This window comes from Rhipicephalus microplus, chromosome 3, assembly GCF_043290135.1.
Source record: "Rhipicephalus microplus isolate Deutch F79 chromosome 3, USDA_Rmic, whole genome shotgun sequence".
NCBI classification, from domain to species: Eukaryota; Metazoa; Arthropoda; class Arachnida; order Ixodida; family Ixodidae; genus Rhipicephalus; species Rhipicephalus microplus.
Window position 1 is genome coordinate 76,395,865 of NC_134702.1, and position 22,132 is coordinate 76,417,996.

The 22,132-nt window shown below is 45.0% G+C and overlaps 1 protein-coding gene across 1 annotated transcript in view; it reads right to left on the reverse strand.

The window, feature by feature from the left end:
- LOC119186015 (uncharacterized) overlaps positions 1 to 19,081 on the reverse strand; it is a 76,982-nt gene extending 57,901 nt beyond the window's left edge. Inside the window, exon 1 of the mRNA XM_075888349.1 lies at positions 19,017 to 19,081. Within this exon, the coding sequence (XP_075744464.1) occupies positions 19,017 to 19,074 (58 nt within the window). The 5' untranslated portion in view covers positions 19,075 to 19,081. The remainder of the gene's footprint in view (positions 1 to 19,016) is intronic.
- Between the last annotated feature and the right edge of the window lie 3,051 nt (positions 19,082 to 22,132).

Sequence of the window (22,132 nt, forward strand, 5' to 3'; positions counted from 1 at the left end):
TTGTCCTTCCCGAAATCACACAAAAAAATAGAGACGTCATCCGTTGCCGGCATACAAACCGCATTTTTACATGTGTAAGAAATCCGCAGTAAGACGTCTACGTTTACAGAAGAGGCTTTGTTTCACAAAGCAAGCTGGTTCATTAGCACACTACGCGAAATTTATAACTGCTAATTTCAAGACCTTACATTATCACGACATCCAAGGCTCCAGAACTTGCTACTTAGATGGTGCGCTGGAGATCGTCTTTCAAGCAGCAGCAAAGCAGTGGGATTTGTCTTGTTATTAGAAATAAGCTTTGTAATAGCTTCAGTCATAGTTTCAATAAATGACTAATGAACATCTGTAGACATAAATGCAACCGGTTCACCACTACCTAATTTACAAGAAAAACAGTATCGCGTATCACGGGCTGCCGAGTTACTGAGGCATTTTCGGTGAATACAGGGCTAGTGAAAGTTCCCAATCTGTCTTCGATTGTGTCCGTTGTATACAATGCAGTCACATTTTTACCGCAATGCCGGCGCGATCAATACAAAAGCAACAACGCAGAATCTTATGCGTTGTGAGGCTAACAGCTAACTCCTGTAGCATTTAAATCTGTATCACTTTATCGTAGATCAAGCGATGAAACATTCACGTTGAAACCAACTAACACATGTACAGAGGGGTGACCGTCTAGCTCAGAGAAGTTCGGAGCCATGCGAATGAAGTGTAATTGAATGATATCTTATTTGAATATCAAATAATACTTATTCGCGGAATCCGGAAAGCTACAGACCCAGGTCATCGTCAAGCAAGCAATATTGACGAACTGCGATGAGCAGACCATGCTGGCTTTCAAGTGCGTTTCCGGTATTTCCAGTTTCCGGTCAGCCAAAATCTTGGCCTATATATGAAACCATGGGTGAAAATTTTGTCATGCTACCGTCACCGATGCTGAAGAACTGCCCGCTCACAAATTCCAAAATTGCATTCGCTGATTTAGTTGTTGCTCTTTATCATCATGAGAGATAACAGCCAACTGCAAGGCTCCTGTTTGCAAGTAGCCTATTAAGCCACAGGCACTAGTGACAAGCACCTACTTTTAGAAACAAGAAAGGCCACGTATAGATACTGATGATTAGGCTTTATGGGCAGGTGTGGCAGATATGACTCTAAAAAATTCCTTCCATCGCCATTAATTATCTTTCGGTGCCTATCAGTTCTGTTGACGCAGAAATATCACTCATGTGCTACGATTACACTGTGTCTGAAAGGTGTGATTCTTTGAGGAAAGAAAATGCCATGCATCAGCTAATGCTCAGTCACAACACTTTGATTTAGTTTTAAGCAGATACAACTGTCTTTAAACAAAAATTACCGACGATTACGATACTCACTAACACGAATTCTGAGCGTATATACCTGTCAAGGCGTTGTGATTATGCATATAACTTGTGAAAAACAATTTCAGAGAGACAAGTACGTTTCTACGGTTGCATGCCTCTATTTATTTTCCCAATTATCGCTGACTCTAGGGAGCGCACGTCTTGCAGTCTTTAGCAGAAATGAAGGAAGCTTTGGATTCAGAGACGTCAGTGGAGATTTGTTTGACTTGATGCAACAGTGCACCGGGTTCTCAATAACGAGGTATATGAAAGTGTTTCGCGAGGTCTTCCCATTTGTGAGGTGAGTTAAGGTACAGGGGAACGAGTTGTTCTCGCGCATAAGATGTAGGATGGACGTGCTTGTTTTTCTAGCAAGGCTATTCTTGTATAGTTGACTTTGACTGGCCTGGTGTAGACTGGGTGCGCTTTGACTCAGAGCTTCACCACAGCCTGGATGTTAGCGTACTTTTTGCTATCATGTTAACCGATGATTTCGTGCAAGACTCTGCGTCTTCAGTTCAAGACCTGATATTCTTTGTTCGCAAACTTGTTCAATTCATGGTGGTGGTCGACCATTCGCTGTCAGCTTGCTATTTTGTCTACATTTTCTTGCTGCATGCTTTCTGTTGAAAAACCGTAAAATCCACTGCCCAATTTATCAAAGATTCTTCTCGCGCAAAGGATGCGTGCGTCATTCTTTACTCATTGCAACTAATTTTGACGAGAATGTTGTAAACCTGCTTTCAGCTCGCTTCAAAAATATTTGTCATTTTTGTCTAGGCCAACTGATACCGAGTAAGAAAAAAACGAGTGCACAAGAGGGAACCATAGATGAATCGTAACGTTATTGAAATGAAGTGCGAAACTATATATGGAGTTGAAGAAGGCACATGCGCAGTCATATGCTATACTCTCATTGCAAGTCGAGCTTGCACTTTCAGTGTTTAGTTCGAAGGACTGCCGCTATACCTCGTCTCTGCCCAGTTTCTTCAAAATGACCAAGCTAACTTTTGTAATTGGATTACCGAAAAGAAAAAAATCAATATACAAATGACAGTGAGTACGGACATATGGTTACTGAGAAGCTGGAACTTGCCATTCACTTTATATTAGTTTTTCACGGTGTTTCTTTTTTATTGTAGTGATTGTTCACACAACTGTGCAGAGCCGCAACTTTCTGACGTATAATTTATATCAGAGCCGCGTATACCCACTACGCTGCTAAACCTCTAACCAAAATTTTCCAGTGAACCCGACAATATCTTCATTTGTTTGTTCGTAGATATGTGGTCCCTTTATCAAAGTGTCCTGTTATAATATTTCGTACGTCAATATTGCTGTCTGAATTACCGGATGACTGGAGGACAGACAGCGCTGCATTGATTCAAAAGAAGGGATACCGTCTTTTCGTGAAAAATTACTCTCCTATATCTTTAACTTCATCATGCTGCAAATGTATTCAACATATTGCTGCTAATAGCATAACTAAATATTTAGATAACCATTCTGTTTCAACTCATTGCCAGCGTGGGTTTAGGAGACGGAATCCGACTGTCGCACAGCTAACCACTGTTGTTCATTCCTTTGCGTCAAATCGTGACAAAAACAGGCAAATAGACATCTTTTTTTAGACTGTTGAAAAGCCTTCGATACTGTCCTTTGCAATTAACAATTCTGAAACTTAAGAGAGCAGGAATTCCAAAATTGTTTATATCTTGCGTCACTACACATATGACACACCGGAATCAATTCGTTGAGAATATTGGTGAAAAATTAGCAGGGTATAGTGTCTTCAGCCCTTTTTTTTTATTTTATATATAATAACGGCATTGTTAACATGGTCGAAGGTGGTGTCCAGATTTCATAGTTCTCTGATAATTGCGTGGTTTTTAAAGACATTACCTCTGTCAATCACCAAAATAGTTTCACCATAATCACCATCAGCCTGACTACGTTCACTGCAGGATAAAGGCCTCTCCCATGTTCCGCCAGTCAACTTGGTCCTGTGTTTGCTGCTGCCAAATAATACCCGCAAACTTCTTCATCTCACCTGCCCGCCTAACCGTCTGTCTCCCCCTAACCTGCTTGCCTTCCCTAGGAATCCAACTAGTTATCCTTAAAGACCAGTGGTTATCCTGTCTACGTGCCACTATCCCGGCCCATGTCCATTTCCTCTTCTTAACTTCAACTACGATATCTTAAGCCCCAGTTTGTTCCCTAATCCACTCGGCTCTCTTCTTGTCTTTTAAGATTGCACCTACTATTTTCCTTTCCATTGCTCGCTGCGTCCTCCTCAATTTAAGCTGGACCCTCTTTGTAAGTCTCCAGGTTTCTGCTCCGTAGCTAAGTACCGGCAAGATACAGCTGTTATATACCTTCCTTTTGAGGGATAGTGGCAATCTACATGTCATGATTTGAGAGTGCTTGTCAAATGTGCTCCCCCCCTCATCCTTATTCTTCTAGTTGGTTCAGTTTCGTGATACGGCACCGTGGTTATTACCTGTCCTAGGTAGATATAGTTATGTACAACTTACAATAGTTGTATACAACTTCAAGTGCACTATTACCTATCTCGAAATGCTGCTCTCTTCTGAGGTTGTTGTAAATTACTTTCGTTTTCTGCAGAAAAATTTTAAGACCTACTTTTCTGCTCTCTTTGTCTAACTCCATTATCATGAGTTGCAATTCGTCCCATGACTACTCAGCAATGCAATGCCATCGGTGAAGCGCAGGTTACTAAGGTACTCTCCATTAGCTCTTATCCCTAACTTTTCCTGTTCTAGGCCTCTGAAAACATCCTGTAAGCACGCGGTAAATAGCGTTGGGGAGTTTGTGTCCCCCTGCCTTACATCCTTCTTGATTGGTATTCTATTGCTTTCGTTAAGAAGCACTATGGTAGCAGTTGATCCGCTGTATATTTCTTACAGGATGTTTAAATAAGCTTCGTTGACGCCCTGATTCTGCAGTGTCTGCATGACTGCTGATATTTCTACCGAATCAAACGCCTTCTCGTAATCTATGAAGGCTATGTATAGTGGTTGGCTGTATTCTGAGCATTTTTCCATTACCTGATCGATAATATGAACGTGATCAATTGTTGAGTAGCCTGTTCAAAACCCTGCTTGTTCCTTTGGTTGATTAAATTCTAATATTCTCCTAATTCTGTTAGCAATTACCTTAGTAAATAGCTTGTATACTACGGGGAGCAAGCTGATCGGCCTGTAATTCTTCAAATTCTTGTCATCTCCTTTCTTTCGTATTAGGATAATGTTAGCAGCCTTCCGAGATTTTGGTGTTTAGAAAAAATTATTTACAGTATGTACAGAACACAAAGGCTTCATAAGATTCCAGTAATAGGGCGCATACACTTTGGCGCATCTATGTTTCACGACCAACATCATTACGTTGCAGTGAAGACATCATTGCTCTAATATACATGACAATGTTGGCATATATGTACACAAGAACTCAATGCGATATAATGATACAATGAAGAGTATAACGAAACGATTGTGCTGAAACACGATTTGTAACAAATGAAATCTACTCTTCCCTTCAGGAGACACCTCGTAGACAAGGTTGTTAGTTTTTATAACTCAATTTACCCTCCATCTTTCAGCAGATCTGATGTTACCTGATCCTCACCAGCAGCTTTGCCTCTTTGCGTGCTCTCCGAGGCCTTCTGACTTCTATCATTACTGGTGGGGTGTCATCTGGGTTACTGCTTGTCCTTATATTAGGGTCGTGATTGCGCTGGCTACTGTACAGATCTCTAGAGGTAAAACCTCTCCACTAATTTTACTATCCTATTCATATTGGTACTTTTTTTGCCTTCCTTGTCCCTTAGTGCATACATATGGTTTTTGCCTATGCCAAGTTTTCTCTTCACTGCTTTCACGCTTCCTCCGTTCTTAGACGCGCCTTAGACGCCACCGGGAGCGGCCGCCTTTCGCAAGCGCTCCGGCAAAACTCCTGTTTTTGGCTGTTTAAATCATTCAATGGCAACTTCAACAAATGTGAAGCTTTCTACGGAATCAACCGCATCATCTGAAGTGATTTCAATAAGTGCCTTGCAGTTCGCATCCACGAAGATCGACTTTTCGGCTGCGTTCGACTACCTCGGTGGGCCTACCGGCTAGGCCTACCGGCTAGGCCTACCAACATGGTCATACACGAAACAGAGGGAGAGGAGCTTCCCTCCGCCGAAGCTCTGGACGATGATCAAGGAAGCTGGCGTCAAGTGTATGCCAGGGCCAGAAATCCCGCTTGATCCCCGAAAAAATCGACGCCTGATATCAATACTTCGCAAGAAGAGTCACAAAAAGCTCTCCCATCGACTCGTCGCACTGCCCCCAGACCCCCTCCACTTCCAGCGGACGACTACAAAATAGTTCTGCGAATACGTGGAGGCCTCAGCTGTGCTGACACTCCACTTCCGAAGCTCATCCATTCCGTCCTAAAAGCGGCAGCGCTCAGAAGCTCTCTACATGACCAATACCGCATCAACTCTGTAAGCAACATTTTCCTCATAAGCACACCGGACTCTGCACGCACTGAAGCATACAACCGTATCAAATCCATCAAGATGGACGAGCGCACCTTTGAAGTGGTTTCCCACATTACCGATCCATCGAATACTTGCCGAGGAGTCATTCGTAATATTCCTTTGGAACACACATCTGAAATCATCTTGTCAAGTCTATTGGACTATGACAGACTAGGCCTCATCCTGACCGGACGTCGCATGGGTTCCACAACGTCCATTTTGGTCACCTTCAGAGGTACGCGCGTGCCTTTCTACATAAGTTATCGGGGTGGTATCACCAGATGCGTACCCTATCGTCATAAGACAGAAGCCTGTAATCTCTGCCGCAAGCTTGGCCGCAGACCAGACGTATGCCCAGGCGCCCCTCAGCCTTTATGTCCAATGTGTGGCATTCCGAACCCACTCCTTGATCAAGAATGTGAACCTTAGTGAGTGGTGCGCAACAGTGACCACCCCACCGGCTCGCCCCAGTGCCCACAGCTCTACAAGTCCAAACCAAAGCACGCACCCTCAACTTTCCAGCAAGATGCAGCTCCATTTCTCGACCCAAGCCCATCTTTCAAGAACGCCCCTAGAGGATGCTCACCCAGTATTACAAGACGGCAAAGCCGAAAAAGTCACAGCCACAGCCGAAGCCGCAACAAAAGCATTCAAGACCCCAGCCCTCAGACTGGCCCTGGACACGAGGTGAGCTGGGCTGATGTAGCCTCTCCTGAAAGCTCCATTCAAAAGCAGCTTAAACTATTGCAGGATGAGATCGCTAAATTGAGGGCAGAAAATGTAAAACAACGCCTAGAGCTTAAGTCCTTCAAACAACCATCTACCTCCACACACCTCCCCACCTCATCTTTCACCCCTACACCTATCTCACCTGCACCAGCTCCTCTCTCAACCACCCCTATAACTATGCACCCCGCTCAACCACCTCAGCAAAAACGAAAAGTCTCGACTCCCACACTGTCATTCGATGAGCGAGTAGAACAAGTCGAAGCGAAACTAGAGAAGGTTGAGAAAAAGAAAGAAAAAGCAACCAAACTTGAGGAAAAACTAGACAATTTTATTACCTTCTCGACAGCTTCCTTGCAGAAGCTACATGAGTCCGTGGCCTCGATGCAACAAGCCATGTTACCGATGCAACAAACCCTAGATAGAGTCACGCAGTGGATCGATACGGTCTACGCTAACCATTCAGAGCTTGCCCAACCTAAGCCAAATAAACTTAGCGAAAATGGCTGCTCGTAACCGCACTGAACTTTGCGTATGGCAATGGAACAGCAGGGGGTTTCGCCGAAAAAAGGCAAACCCCCTGCAGTACATCAAATCACAAACTACCCCTCCCCCAACCATTGCGTTACAACAAACAAATGGTGTAGTGCAGCTGCCAGGTTATAAAACGCATCCGTTGTAACAATAACAGACCCTTTGTTATTCAAGACTGCAATTTCTCAGCAATGTTTGTAACTATACGCAGTTTCCATGATCTATCTTTGTCTTGTATGTGCGCTTGAATTCTTATTTATACATTTTGAGTTGATTTATGTTGCCTTCGTGATTTGCGCATCTGACACTTGTTTCTTTTCTTTGTCTCTTTTTCTTGTGTGTTATAAAATGTTGTACCCACCCCCTCTGTAATGCCCTACGGGCCCTGAGGGTATTCTAATAAATAAATAAATAAATAAATAAAACCCGGCTGATACTAAACCAAACACTGCTGTCTTAACTCAGAAGTACCTTACAGTTACCTATTCAAAATTTGCTGACATCGACATTGAGCACGACTTTCTCCAAATACTACCTGATAAACTTAACTCACCATTCTTATACATTCTCAACGTATATAGTAGACCGCAAGAGCAAAGGCGCCGCTTCGATTCCCTATTTTCCCGAGCTACATCCTCAGCAGGCAAACACACCCTCCTCATAGTGGGAAATTTCAACGCCTCCCAACCCGCGTGGGGTTAACCGCATCTACACCGAAAGGTAGAGCCCTCTGGTCCCATATTCAGGCACATGGTTTTACACTGCACAACGACCCGGAGGAGCCTACTCGTTTGGGGAACAGTGTGAACAAAGATATATCCCCCGATCTTACCCTCACTCACAATTCCCCCACAATGATTTGGTTTGAACAGCCAAACTAATCTTGGCAGTGATCATTACATTATTAGCATTACTTTACAACTAAAATACAGGCCCATTGCACCTAAAGCACTGATGCTCACAGAATGGGACAAATTTAGAGAGACCCACAACAGCACCGCTCCCTCACGTATTGCAGACCTTACCGAGTGGACTCAACAGCTTCAAAAATATGTCGAAATTCACACGAAAACTCTACCCCCCGACACCCCGATAACTACTCTCGACTCCAAGCTTCTCCATATGTGGGAAGCAAAACAGTCACTTCTGCGACGGTGGAAACACCAGCGCCACAACAGGAAACTCCGCATCATGATAGCGAAGCTAGACCAACAAATCGAGCGATACACGACTCAATTGTCGGCACAACAATGGGGTCAGCTTTGTGAAGGAATGCATGACCAGCTCAGTAATAAACGAACGTGGCAACTTCTTAGACATCTGCTAGACCCTAGCACTTCTCGCGCACGACACTTTCACGCTATCACTAAACTGTTACACAAGTAAAGGGACCATTTAGGACAGCTCTTCGATAACCTCCGCACGTTGCATTTACCTCAATTACGTAAGGATTCTATACCATCATACACAGGGAAACCTAATGAGTCATTAGATGCGCCGATAACGGAAGCGGAAGTTAGGCACGCCCTCGCAACACTACGTTACCACATCGGCTTCAGGTCCCGACCACGTTAACAACAAATTACTTAGAAATCTTGACCCTATTTCTATTAAAGCTTTGACCGAGTACTTTAACAGCTGTTTTGACACGGGCACCCTTCCCCCTTCGTGAAAAAATGCCAGAGTCATATTTATACCTAAACCGAACAAAGCTCCCTTAGTAGAAAATCTGAGGCCCATTTCTTTAACATCGTGTCTCGGAAAGACTATGGAGCATGTTGTGCTTGCACGACTCCAGAGACACGTGGAGGATAAAGGACTACTGCCTCCAGAAATGATTGGTTTTTAGGCCCTCACTTTCCGCGCAAGATGCGATGCTTCGCCTTCAACGCGACATCATAACTCCTAACCAGAGTGAGGATACTCAGGCAATCCTTGGTCTAGACATACATGGAGCATTCAATAACGTAGTCCACTCAGCTATATATGCTGGCCTCAACTGCACTTCTTGTGGCGCTAAAATCTACTCTTACATCAAAAGCTTCCTCACAGACCGCACAGTTACATTAACATTAGGACCAGAACATTTCTCACCCCATACACTAGGCGCCTTCGGAACACCTCAAGGGTCAGTGCGCTCTCCAATCCTTTTTAACCTGGCTATGCTACCTATACCCAATGCTCTTCAACGTATCCCTGACTTGAACTTCTCCATCTATGCCGATGATATCACCTTATGGGTGAAAGGAGGCTCAGATGGACACATTCAAGACACCCTACAAACAGCTGTAGATACAATAGCAGCACTAACATCTCAGATGAATCTCTATTGTACCCCAACTAAATCAGAGTTACTCCTTCTACCAACTCATCGCCAGAACAAACACGTTCCAATGATCGAAGTTCACTTATATAGTGCCTCATTCCTACAGTATCACGCATTCGTGTGCTAGGTTTATTTATCCAAAACAACCGACTTAATCGTACACAATCGAAGCTTTACGCAATACCATTGAAAGCACCCTAAGAATGATAGGAAGAATTTCAGGGAAAAATGAACGGCTCCGAGAGTCAGAGTTACTTCGTGTAATACAAGCTTTTGTGATTAGTAAAATCACATATACCCTTTCTTACCTTCACCTTCAATTAGCAGAGGAGGAATCGGTCAACACCCTCCTCCGCAGAGTTTACAAATACGCGCTAGGCATTGGAATCAATACTTCTAACACACTACTCCACCATACAGGAGTCATAAGTACCCTATCTGAAATCCGTGAAGCTCATTTAACAGCTCAATACGCAAGGCTCGCGACCACTAGCGCAGGTCGCCACATTTTATCGTCTACCCGAATTAACTTCACCTCACTCACCAATGCTAAATACAACATTCCCCAAAACATACACAAACAATTACTCATACCGCCACTTCCTAAAAACATGCACCCAACATATCATACTAAGCGACGAATCCAAAGAGCAAAAGACCTTCAGAAAAAATTGCATGGAGCCAATGACGTGCTCTATGTCGATGCGGCAGAATACCGATCATCCTCATCCTATGCCCTCTCTGCTGTCGAATATAACGGCAAGGCGCTCAAAACGGCATCCATCACTGTCAACTCTTCGGAGGAGGCAGAGGAGGCTGCCATTGCTTTAGGTCTATCCATTCCCAATATCACTATGATTGTAAGTGACTCCAAAACTGCCATACGCAACTTCAGCGCAGGTCGCATCTCATCAACTGCTCTTTCAATTCTTAAGAAACATCCTCCCACGCAAGACGTTGCTCTCATATGGACGCCCGCGCATGCAGGGTTGAGTGGCAATGAGGCGGCTCATACCTGTGCTCGAGGAATGACCGGCCAAGCGCAGGCCTCTGATGGCGCCTTAGACCACGCTGCCTTTTTCAGCGCGAGATATCGTCTTTTGACCTTCCACGATATAAGAAATCACTACTGTCTACAGCGCACTATATACCCCCCTTACATCACGAAGCTTCACGCTACCATGAAATACTATGGCGCCAGTTACAGACCCATACGTTTCCTACCCCATCTTTTCGCCATCTTATACAGCCTGCGATATACCCCTCCCCTTTGTGCATTTTCTGTCAACAAAGAGCTAACCTAGATCATATCATGTGGGGGTGTACTCGAAACTCACCACCAAATTCTCTTCACATTATTAGTAAGGAGCAGTGGGAGGCTGCTATGTGCAGCTCGGCACCCGAGGTCCAGGACCAGATCTTGGATTCGGCCAAGAGGGTAGCGGAGACCTACGCTGGGTAGGCTCCTCTGACACTCCACCACCGCACCTTTCCCTCTTGGGATGAATAAAATTTTTCTCCTCCTCCTCCTCCTCCGTTCTTCAGAGCGGGTTTAATTCTCTCCAAGTTATACCTTGTTACATCGAATACCTTACGCTTACTAATCAACTTCGAAAGCTCTGCCAGCTCTATTTTGTCTGTTGTACTTGAGACTTTCATGCTTTTATGCTTCTTAATGAGATTCTTCGTTTCCTGGGACGGCTTGCCAGTGTCCTGTCTAACTACACTACCTCAAATTTCCACTGCACACTCCGTAATGATACTCGTCAGATTATTATTCATTGCGTCAACACTAAGGCTAGTTTCCTCCATAAGAGCCGAGTACCTGTTGTGAAGGGAGACTCTTAATTCCTGTACTTTCCCCCTCATTGCTAGCTAATTGATTGGCTTCTTGCGCATCAGTTTCTGGCGTTTCTTCTTCAAGTCTGGGTGAGTCTGGACGAGTCTGGGCGCATTCGGGACCGTGCTTTTCTATGGTCACTGCATCATACCTTGCCAAGTACTTCGACATCCTGCACGATGCCGGGGTGTGCAATCAGTCTAAGGTCTATATTGTTCTTACTTTCACCATTAGGGCTCTTCCTCGTCCACTTACGGTTCCCTCGCTTTCGGTAGAAGGTATTCTAAATCCGTAACTAATTGCGTTCTGCGAATTCTACTAGTAGCTCCCCTCTGGCATTTTTAGTGCCAATGTCATTACTTACTACTGCCTGGTCTCCAGCCTGTTTCTTCCCCACCTTTTCATTGAAGTCTCCCATTGGTATATTATACTGTGTTTTTACCATACTCATTTCCGATTTCACGTCTTCATAGACGCTTTCAGTTGACACATCATCGTAGCTTGGATGTAGGCGCGTAAGCCTGTACCACCTTCATCGTCTATCTTTTATTGAGTTTAATTATGATACCTACCACCCTTTCAATAATGCCATAGCATTTCTCTATGTTGCCAGCTATGTTTCTGTGAATTAGGAACCCCCCTACCAGTTCTCTTCTGTCAGCCAAGCCCCGATAGCAAAGGACGTGCCCATTCTGTAGCACCGTATAGGCCTCATCTGTCCTCCTAACCTCACTGAGCCCTATTACATCCCCCTAGCACCGCGAATAGCAGAGCTAGACTTGCCTCACTTGATAAGGTTTTAACGTTAAACGTTGCCAAGTTCAGGTTTCAATGGCGGTCTGTCCGGATCCAGACATTCTTAGTACCCTCTGCTGCGTTACAGATCTGACCACCACCGTTTCAGTTGCTTCGCAGCCGCTAGGGACTGAGAGCCGTGACTTAATTGACGTATGCATGTTGGAGGTAGTGGCCTTACAGTGCACTAGGGTGGCCAGTCCTTTTCTGGTGAGGAAGTGCGTTACTGGTGGTGGTCACCGGTGAGGCCACCCTCTGGGCCTCTTAATGCAGTTCCATCACCACGCGGACTTTTTCAAATCCGGTTGTGAACTGCGCGGCACCGGGATTCAAACCACGGACCTCTTGCATGCGAGGCTGATGTTCTAACCACTACTCCATCGCTGCCAAATTAGTTTATGTAGTGCTTAAACAATATTCCTAATGGTGCATGCATAGCAGAATGACACTAAAAAGCGACAAAAGCGTACTAATGCAAATGATGCATAATAAATTGCCTTTGCCTCATACGTACAAGTTAAGCTCACGCGCCCCCCCCCCCCCCCCCATGAAGTCGCCCGCTATGAGTATGCAGGAGTCACCACAACACGTTAACTTGGAATGACAGCGCCACAGCCTTCAAGAAATTACGCCTCCTTCGGCACAAACTTTAAAACGTACCTTCTAATGTAAAACTGCTATGCTATAACACCCGAATCAGAACTAAACTAGCATATGCATGTATCCTTTGGGATCCGTATACTGAGGCTAATATAAATAACATCAAGAAATTGCTACGAAATTTGCTACCTAACAAATCTTCAAGCATACCTGAAGAAAAAGCTAATTGGCACTGAGAATGTATTCAAGTTCGTCGCCGGAAAATCAGGGGGCCCATACGTGCATTCCATGTTGCAGCTTTATACAGCCCTCTTTCTCAGAATTCTCCGGTACAGCCTTCCTGTCCTGTCCAACGCGTGCAAGACTAACATCCGTGCACTACAAAGCGTACAAGCACAAGCACTTCGGACATGTCTTGGTCTTCCATGATGCTCATCGACAGTGGCAACTATTGTCATCGCACAACAGCCGGTCACAACGCATATCATTGTCGAGACGCTGAGAGCGCACATTAACGCCTGGATTAAACCAAAGAATTTGTGAAAGCTATTCTTATAGAACCAGTCGAGATGAGAAGATGGAAGCATAGGCTAAAATTTCCTGAACTACTCTACACGAATAATTCACCAGTATACTTTATTATATTTATCGCCTCTATCAACTGGAACTACGCGTCACAGTAGGCAAGATGCATTAACACCAACAAACACATTTATTATTTCTTTTTTTCCATCGCACAATACCTGAACGAAATCGTGTAATCAAATTGACATCACAATGCTGATTATTATAGATATCCTTATATCAATTAGCCAAACATATTGACTTCATTTCCGCATTATTGTTTTCCTTTTGTTTCTTTTTTTAACATGTTCACTGTTGCCCCGGTTTATTGCCCTCCCTGCGTGACTGCGCGTCCGCAGTATTTAATAAATAACTACAATAGATAATGTCCATAATAAAGCCACCCACAACTAATATGGGTGTGGGTTGATGTGCTACAGTTAAGGCAAGGCGCAGGAAGTGGATGTCGTCTTTCGTTAACGGGGTGGGCGAGAAGTTCAACTTTGCTGTGCAGCAGGCACGCCGGTAAAGAGAAGCCCTGGGCCCGCTTCTCCCCACTCTGAAATTCGTCCTGTCCGCCAATAACGCCACACTATAGAGGACCATGTTCAAGTACCGGTGTGCGCATTTGAACAAATGAAAAGCTCACTGACCAAGAACAGCCACAAACAAATACTTTATTCTGAAAGCATGGCAACGCTCACCGAGAAATTCAGCGTGCGACCCGGGAATCAACACCGCAACAGAAGCACTACTCTCTCTTATTCGTTAAGCATCAGCGAAATCATTGCCCGTACAGGAAAGAAGACGCCCGTTCGACTCACAATCCTACGACCACATGCAATCTACATATCCCCGAAGACCAGTCGGATGGCTCGACGACCCGGCGGCGATGATGAGAATCCGACAAGGTGAAAGAGAAGGTTAGCGTGTCGTTGACCTCCAGGGGTGCAGGCGCTCGTCTGGAACGACTTCCCAACAGCTTTGTATAGGCGTTGCTCGTCGAACTCCCTGAACCTCTGTTTGAGTGACGCCTCAGCTCTCTAAGACATTCGATGGGCCTTTGACACAGATAATTGAGTGTGCACTTTCTTTCGAGTGTCTTCTAAAAGGACAGCAGTTCTGAAGAAATATCCAGAAGCGTCTACAATGTCACTCGGCCGGTTGCACCGATATTGTGAAACAAGGTGGGTAGAACGTTACGATTAAGTGAAATTAGTTGAAGAAGCTCTTTCCGAGATAATTCGCTAACTTGAAGAGTTCATGGACACCATCTGCGACAAAAAAACAGCACCCTCTGCTTATTGCTTCGATCAACGAATCTGTTCACCCAACTTTATTATATGCATCGCTGTTAGTGAGACATTCCTACGCCTCACACACCACTTGTCTGTGCACCTGCATAGCTCATATATTGACATGAGCATCGCCTTGGAGCAGGTTGACTTGGTGCTGACTAAGCTGGAAGAGGTGGGAACTAACGCGGAGGCTGAATTGAATGAAATATATTCTCTATGTGAAGACAGAGTGGTGGATTTCAGGGTGAAGTGCGATATTCTAAGGATGGTAGGAACACATGTACCAGGCAAACTGCGATTGTAGTTCTGCGTAGGTGTGCTACAGGTGAGCCTTCTTCATTCCGTACATAGCTGTCCAGAAAGCTTCCCTCAAACGGCACTTTGTAAATCATCGCAAAACACTGTGAAGTTTGCGATTTGTGCTGAAAAATGACCAAAGAGATGTTTGAATATCGGCAGCCACCCTTTCATATTTACGTGAAATATAACACACCATCTCGTTTCTTTACTCTCAAAAGTGAATGGTAAATCTGCAAGACTAAATGGCAAACCATCCAAGAGAATTCACTTCCCCGCTCTGTCACGCACGCTTTACCTGAATGCGAACAATTTATCTTCCGGAGCACTCACACATCCCTCAAGATATTGCAACGCTTCTAGTGAGTACAGATGGTGCAGAACGCAGGTTCTCGACGCTGAAAAGAGTGTAAACGTACTTGAGGAGCCGGACGGCTGAGGAGTGACTTGATGGTGTGGCCAAATGTCCATTATCGGATAAAACTCAGTTTCGATGAAGTTATCTTTGTGATTGTGGAGAAACCACGATGCATTAAAACTGCAGCGTGAACCATTCTCTTCGACAAGGCTACATGTTCGTTTTAGGGGCGAAGCTCCTTATGGTCTAGGGCAATTCCGAGTCCTTCCAGCGGCGTAGCGAACATATCCACAGACAGACAGACAGACAGACAGACAGACAGACAGACAGACAGACAGACAGACAGACAGATCGCTTCGGCCCACTCATTATTACTCACTCCTTGGGTATCATGTGATTTTTTTTTTCTTTTGAATTATTTTTTCTATACGACAAAACCATTCGCAATGCCATTCTTCAAAGTTGCTTGCTAAAATGAATGTCAACATTCTGCCTCCTTTCTGTCAGGTATGCATCCGTGTTTTAAATCTTTGCTTTCGAATGGAATTGTCTTCCCAAATGAATGCGTGTGTCCTTTGTCTACAATTCCTGCCATGAAATGGCTCCCGTTCTTCCCGAAGGCCTGTTTCTCAGGATAGTGTGACAAACTCGGCAGAAAAAGAGTCCAATTTTTTAAAAGACGATAGTCTTTCTTGGGGACCTTCGACGGAAAACTTTTGGTGCGTCTGTCGGTACAATTGTCTGTTTGTCTGCCCTACCTCAAACGGCATCAAACTGCCAACCTCATCCGCAGGCCCACCAATATTGCTCAAGGTTGAGCGTTTAAACTTGTGCGATTGCGAATTGAAAAGATTGGCAGATCTCACGTACAATGGGAATGGATGATATGCGAAGCGTGAATGTGAAAAGTTTCTATGTCACTTTAAAATCAACACAACGTTATGAGGTGGATATAAATGATGCCGTACATGACTTCCGTGTCATCATTATCTTGTTTGGATGTATCGTTTACCTTCATCATTTATTCATGTCACGTGATACCGAATTTAGTATATGTGGAGCTAGCGAAACGGCCGTGAGCACGCTATGAGCGTGGTGTGTTGTCATGTTCTTACATGACATGGGTGTCGGAATTATCATGTTTGCGCCAGTGATATATTCCGTCATGCATTGACGTCACGTAACACAAAATTCGGTATATGTGGAGCTAGCAAAATGGCCACAACGCATCATGAAGGGCCCAATATACTCCAACGTAACGTTGACGCACGCGCACGCTGAGCACAGTGACGCTATACGTTTGCAAAACGTGAGCACTCCATAGTCTGACGCAAGGTGCGACCAGCGTCCGCCGGCGTGGACCGACGGCAACTGGCGCGAAATATGACATGCTGTATTTCGCGCCGTTGCGCTCCCTCTTTTCGTGATGAAGGGACGCCGGACGCGCTGAAACGCGCATGCGTCACAGCAACGCAGCGCGGCGTGCGCCTACGAGTTTACGGCAGGAACGGCGCCTGGCGTGGCAACGCCGGCGTGACGCGACGAAAACAACGCGCCTTGACCTTGGCATGTAGCCATGTTCTCACATGACACGTATCTCATGATTATCTTGTTTGCACCAGTCACATACCTTCGACATCCATTGGCGCCACATAATACCAAATTTGGCATATGTGAAGCTAGCGAAACAGCCGCAAGAGCTTCATCAGTGTGGCATGTAGTAATGTTGTTAAATGACACGCATGTCGTGATTATAAGGTTTGGATTTGTCATTCACCTATCTAGTCCGTTTGCGTCGCGTAATACCGAGTTTCGTACATGCTAAGCTAGCGAAATTACGGCGAGCGCATCATGAGCATAGGATGTAGTCACGTTGTTACATGACACGCATATCATGTTTATCATGTTTGCACCAGTAACATACCTTCATCATTCATTGACGTCCCGTAATGCCAAATTTGGCATAAGTGAAGCTAGCAAAACTGCCGCCAGCGCATCATGAGCGTGGCATGTAGTCACATTGTTACATGACACGAATTCAGTGATTATCATGTTAGCACACGTCGCATACCTTCGTCACCCATTCATGTGCCGTAATACCAAACTAGGTATATGTGACGCCAGCGAAACGGCCGTGAGCGCATCATGATCGTGACATGTAGTCATGTTGTTAAATGACACACATGTCATGATTTTCATGTTATCACCTGTCGCTTGTTTTCGCCATGCAATCATGTTATACCATACCAGTTTTGGAACATGTCATGTGAACGAAACCACCGCAAGGGCAGCAGGATCATGAAATATAAATCATGACATTCATGACATATATATCATGATTTTCATGTTAGGACTAGTCAAATATGCTCGTCATACAGCCATGTTATTCCATACCAAGTTTGGTATTGATAACATTATCCAAACGGCCGGGAGAGCTAAAAGTCGTAATCGGCTAGATAGATAGATAGATAGATAGATAGATAGATAGATAGATAGATAGATAGATAGATAGATAGATAGATAGATAGATAGATAGATAGATAGATAGATAGATAGATAGATAGATAGATAGATAGATAGATAGATAGATGCACTCGAAGTCGCTGAAGCTCACTAAGAATTGCTTCACACTTAATAACAAATATTGCGCATATCTGAGGCACCATTGCAACACGTCAATATTCTGTATGGGTGTCTTTTTACTGGACAAGGCATAGATAAGTATTTCTAAAAACCGTAGCGCTTATCACGCTGCGCTGACGATGCCACGCTTGCACGAAAAGGCAAGTGTGTCCAATGCTTCACTAAGACGACATGGTGGTGGCACCTACCCGTCGCCTCGCGTTCTACACCTTATCGCCACCGAGACAGGCGCGCACGCCGCACGCTTTGTTTTGCAAGTTAACTGCGAGATAGCGCTCATTTCTCACGTGACGTGACTTGATGTGCTCAGCCGCCTCCGCCACACGCTCGAGGCACTCTAACGTAGCGCCTCCAAAAAACCATTCACCTATTTTCTTGCGCAGAACATCAAATAAAAGTTTTTTTCACTCTCTCCAGACGCAAGACTATCGTCTTTCGACGACATTTGCAGTGGGACATGCAGATACGTGGCGAATGTTTTTGGTAGGAAAGTATTTTTCGGGGGAAAACGCACTAGCTTTACTTCAGTGTCATAATTTGCTTTCCTTCACTGATTAACTCGCCTTTTGTTGCTGCATTCCACGTTGTTTACGTTTTATTCTATTATTTAGGCACCTTCTATATTCCTGCGCAACTTTCTTTCTACTTGACATGAAAACAGTTTCTTTAGAGCAATTAGGCCTCGCCTCCCCCCCCCTCCCCCTGAAAAAAAAACCGGCTAAGTTCATGCTGTACATAGTTCCCTAACTTCAACTGGGATACCAAATTCTTGTTCACCTTTTTTGTCGCTCACTGTGGCACATACTTCGTTTCAGTTTGACACTCGGACCTGTTGAACATGGTAGTGAGAACTGTCCAATCGCTGTCACGTATACTTGTTCGTGTGGTTACGTCACCGATGATGACGGCGAAGCCACTTAGTGAAGGGACGAGCACCTGCATAGCTGCACTCTAAATATTTCGCATACGCCAGATGTCTGCTCAGCATTGCCGCAATTTTTTTTAATTCTCTCCCTGGATTAGGAAAATTTCAATTTTTCCATAACATCAATTTAGGTGCTGACTCATTAATGCTGACGAACAGGTGTGTTAACCGTCACACTCGAAAAGGCATCTTACCGCGTAACAAAATCCATGCTGCAGCTGTGGGACTGCTACTTAAAAATATTTCGCACATCACTTCTGTGCACTTTGATCTTCGTCGCAAAAACGTTTAAAAACGCTTTAACGGCCGGGCGCTTATATGCCACCGGTCATCGCGCATCTCTGTGGCGTCAGAGCTAAGAACATACATCACGCGCGGTAGGACAATTCTAGCTTCTTTTTTTTTTACTCAATAAAGCCACGTATCCTTTGTTGACACGACCAGTGCATTAAACGTTAAGTCTTACGCCGTAGAACTTTTTCTCTTTCTTTAGCAGTGCGCCCTGCCGTGTATGTGAGTACTACCTGTCGGCATCGCTAAACTGCTATGGGGTCATGTTGTTGAGAACGAATATGCGCACTTTATTTTTAACTTCAGCAGACGCAATTTTTAGAGGGTGCGAAATTCGAGAACGCCTTACAGTTCGATAAATGTGTACTGTATATTGTAAGATACTAGTTATTCAGCTTATACCAAACCCTGCCAATGTCATGACGTGGCTTTTAAACGTAAGTCACCGTTTTATTCTTAAATTTTGTTCAATACGGCCATTTTATGTTTACCTAACAATAGCGTTTTAATCTCTTGGAAGACGGGATCAAGAAGGATGCATGGTTCGGCGCAAGCGTGTCTTTGCCAGTTACCGCCCCGACCATGTGTTCCTTCTTATACTTCGCAAAATTTCAAAAAAAAAATGGGCTGTACTGCACATAGAAACTACCTGTAACTGGAGGAGAATAATATCGCCATTTCAAGTCATCGTTGAGCAAGTCAGAGGCCCCAAGCGATGCCGTGCGTAGTAACGCTCTCAGGCCATCGGCTTGCGTTGTTTCGCCGCGCATTGGGCGTTGCTGTGCTCTTGCAACTTCGACAATAAACAGAGAGTTTATTCTGCCTGGAAACTTCTAACAATTATTGCGATAGCAGTTATATGGACAGTCTAGGCTGGTTTTTTACCGTCACCACCGCCATCAATCACCTCAGTATATATATATATATTGTAATAAGTGAGACAGACACAACACCCCTTCGTCGGTCGGGCAAGGTGTTCTATTCTGCCTCTACTTCCTCGCATTTCAGCCCATGGCCCACAGCTGCCGCACCATTCTTCGTTACATTCAGGCACACTGCGGACCTGACAAAGAAAAAAAAGAAATTACACTTCATTGCACCTGCAGTGGACCGACTGCTTTTTTTCAAGCGCGACGCATGCACGGCAAAGTTGTTTCTTTTGCGTTTATCGAGAGTGAAGCTCGCATCTGAGGTGTTCACACGCCAGGGATTTTCTCCTACACGCTGAGTAATTATGAATGGCCCGTCGAACTTAGGGAGTAGCTTCTTGCTAGGCCCGCTGGTGCCCCTTTGCACCCAGACCTCGTCACCAATGTTGTAAGCAGGAGCGGGTCTACGGCGTCTGTCACAGTGGCGCTTTTGATTTGTGCGTGGGTGGCTTTCTTGATCGCCTCAGTTCGGATCTTCTGACAGGCCGCTTTGTGATCGTTGGCACGTGGAATTATAATGGGAGCATCCAGACTGAGCACCGCTTTCAGCTGTAGTAGTTTCCTATAAACAATTTCGTAGGGCGTTTCCCCGGTAGACGTATGCAGTGCCATGTTAATCGCAAAAGCGGCTGACGGAAGGTGGACGTCCCAGTCGGGCTCTCCTCTTTTCCCTGCCTTCGTATATGGAGTGAGTCGTGCCTGGATGGTCTCATTGGTTCGCTCAGTAAGACCGTTTGCTTGAGGATGAAACGCGGATGCGAAGTGGTGCTGCACGCCTGCCGTGCAAAGGTACTTTTTCATTTCCCCACTACGAAACGTTGTAGGCCGATCAGATATTACCTTTTTTGGTAAGCGATGTCTCCATTCAAATCGGTGCTTAAGGAAGCCGATTACGTAAGTGGATGCAAGAGATGGCACGGCCTCCACTTCCACGTATTTTGATAGGTAGTCTACTGCTACAATGACGTAACGATTTCCCGCAGTGGTGGTGGGTAGAGGTCCCATGTAATCAATGCCAATTGTGTGGAAAATTGTTTCGGGTATCTGGATTTGTGTTAGTAATCCAGGTTGACACCCAGGCAGTCGCCTAAACTGATGGCATATTTTGCAACTGCCGACGTAAGAACGGACGCTACTTTGCATCTTCAGCCACCAAAAACGTTCTTGTAGATTCCGGAGTGTGGCTCGTTGGCCGCTGTGTCCGCCTTCTGGGGAGTTGTAAATGGCACGTAATATTTCTGACCTGTTTCGGGATCACCAGGAGGTAACGTTCTTTGGATCGGTCCGCTCGCCAGTAACGCCGGTACAATGCGGAATTGCGCATCACAAAAGTACTGTGATTTCTCTTGTCAGTGATAGATGCAATAATAGATGCCAAATCTTTATCCTCCTGTTGGGCTCGGGATATATCCATCTGGGTGAAAAAAATGTGGGTTTGCCTGGTTTGTTGTGCGCAGTCAAGGGGGTTCCGTGAGAGTGCATCGTCGACGTTGTTTAGCCCCCCGGCGTGGTAGTGCACGTCAAAATCGTATTCTTGCAGCGTTATTATTCACCGGGCAAATTTGTGCTTAAGTTGCTGATTGGAGAACATTTATGCTATAGCAGTATATCAGTCACAACAGTGAATTTACACCCGAAAAGATAATGTCAAAACTTATCATCGACGCTCCATACCACTGCAAGACATTCAAGCTCGTTAGAGTGACAGTGGCGCTCGTTGTCTGAAAGTTTTCGGCTGGCATAAGCGACCACGGGTCCCACGCCACGCTGGATTATGCTGCACTAACACAGCTCCTTGGCCGACTTGGCTGGCATCAGTGTGCACTTCGGTGGACCAGTCTTCATTGAAGTGACTTAGTATGGGGCAACAAGTGAGCTTTTGTTTTATAGCTCGAAAAGCAATATCTTGTGAGACCCCCAATCAAACCGTGCGTCTTTTTTAAGAATACCGCTCAAGGGAGCTGCGATCAAAACGAAGTGGGGAATGAACCTTCGCAAATACGACGCCATACCCAGAAATGACTGAACCTGCTTCAAGCACGTTGGTGTGGGATACTGCGACACGGCAGCTAATCGCTCCGGGAGTGGCT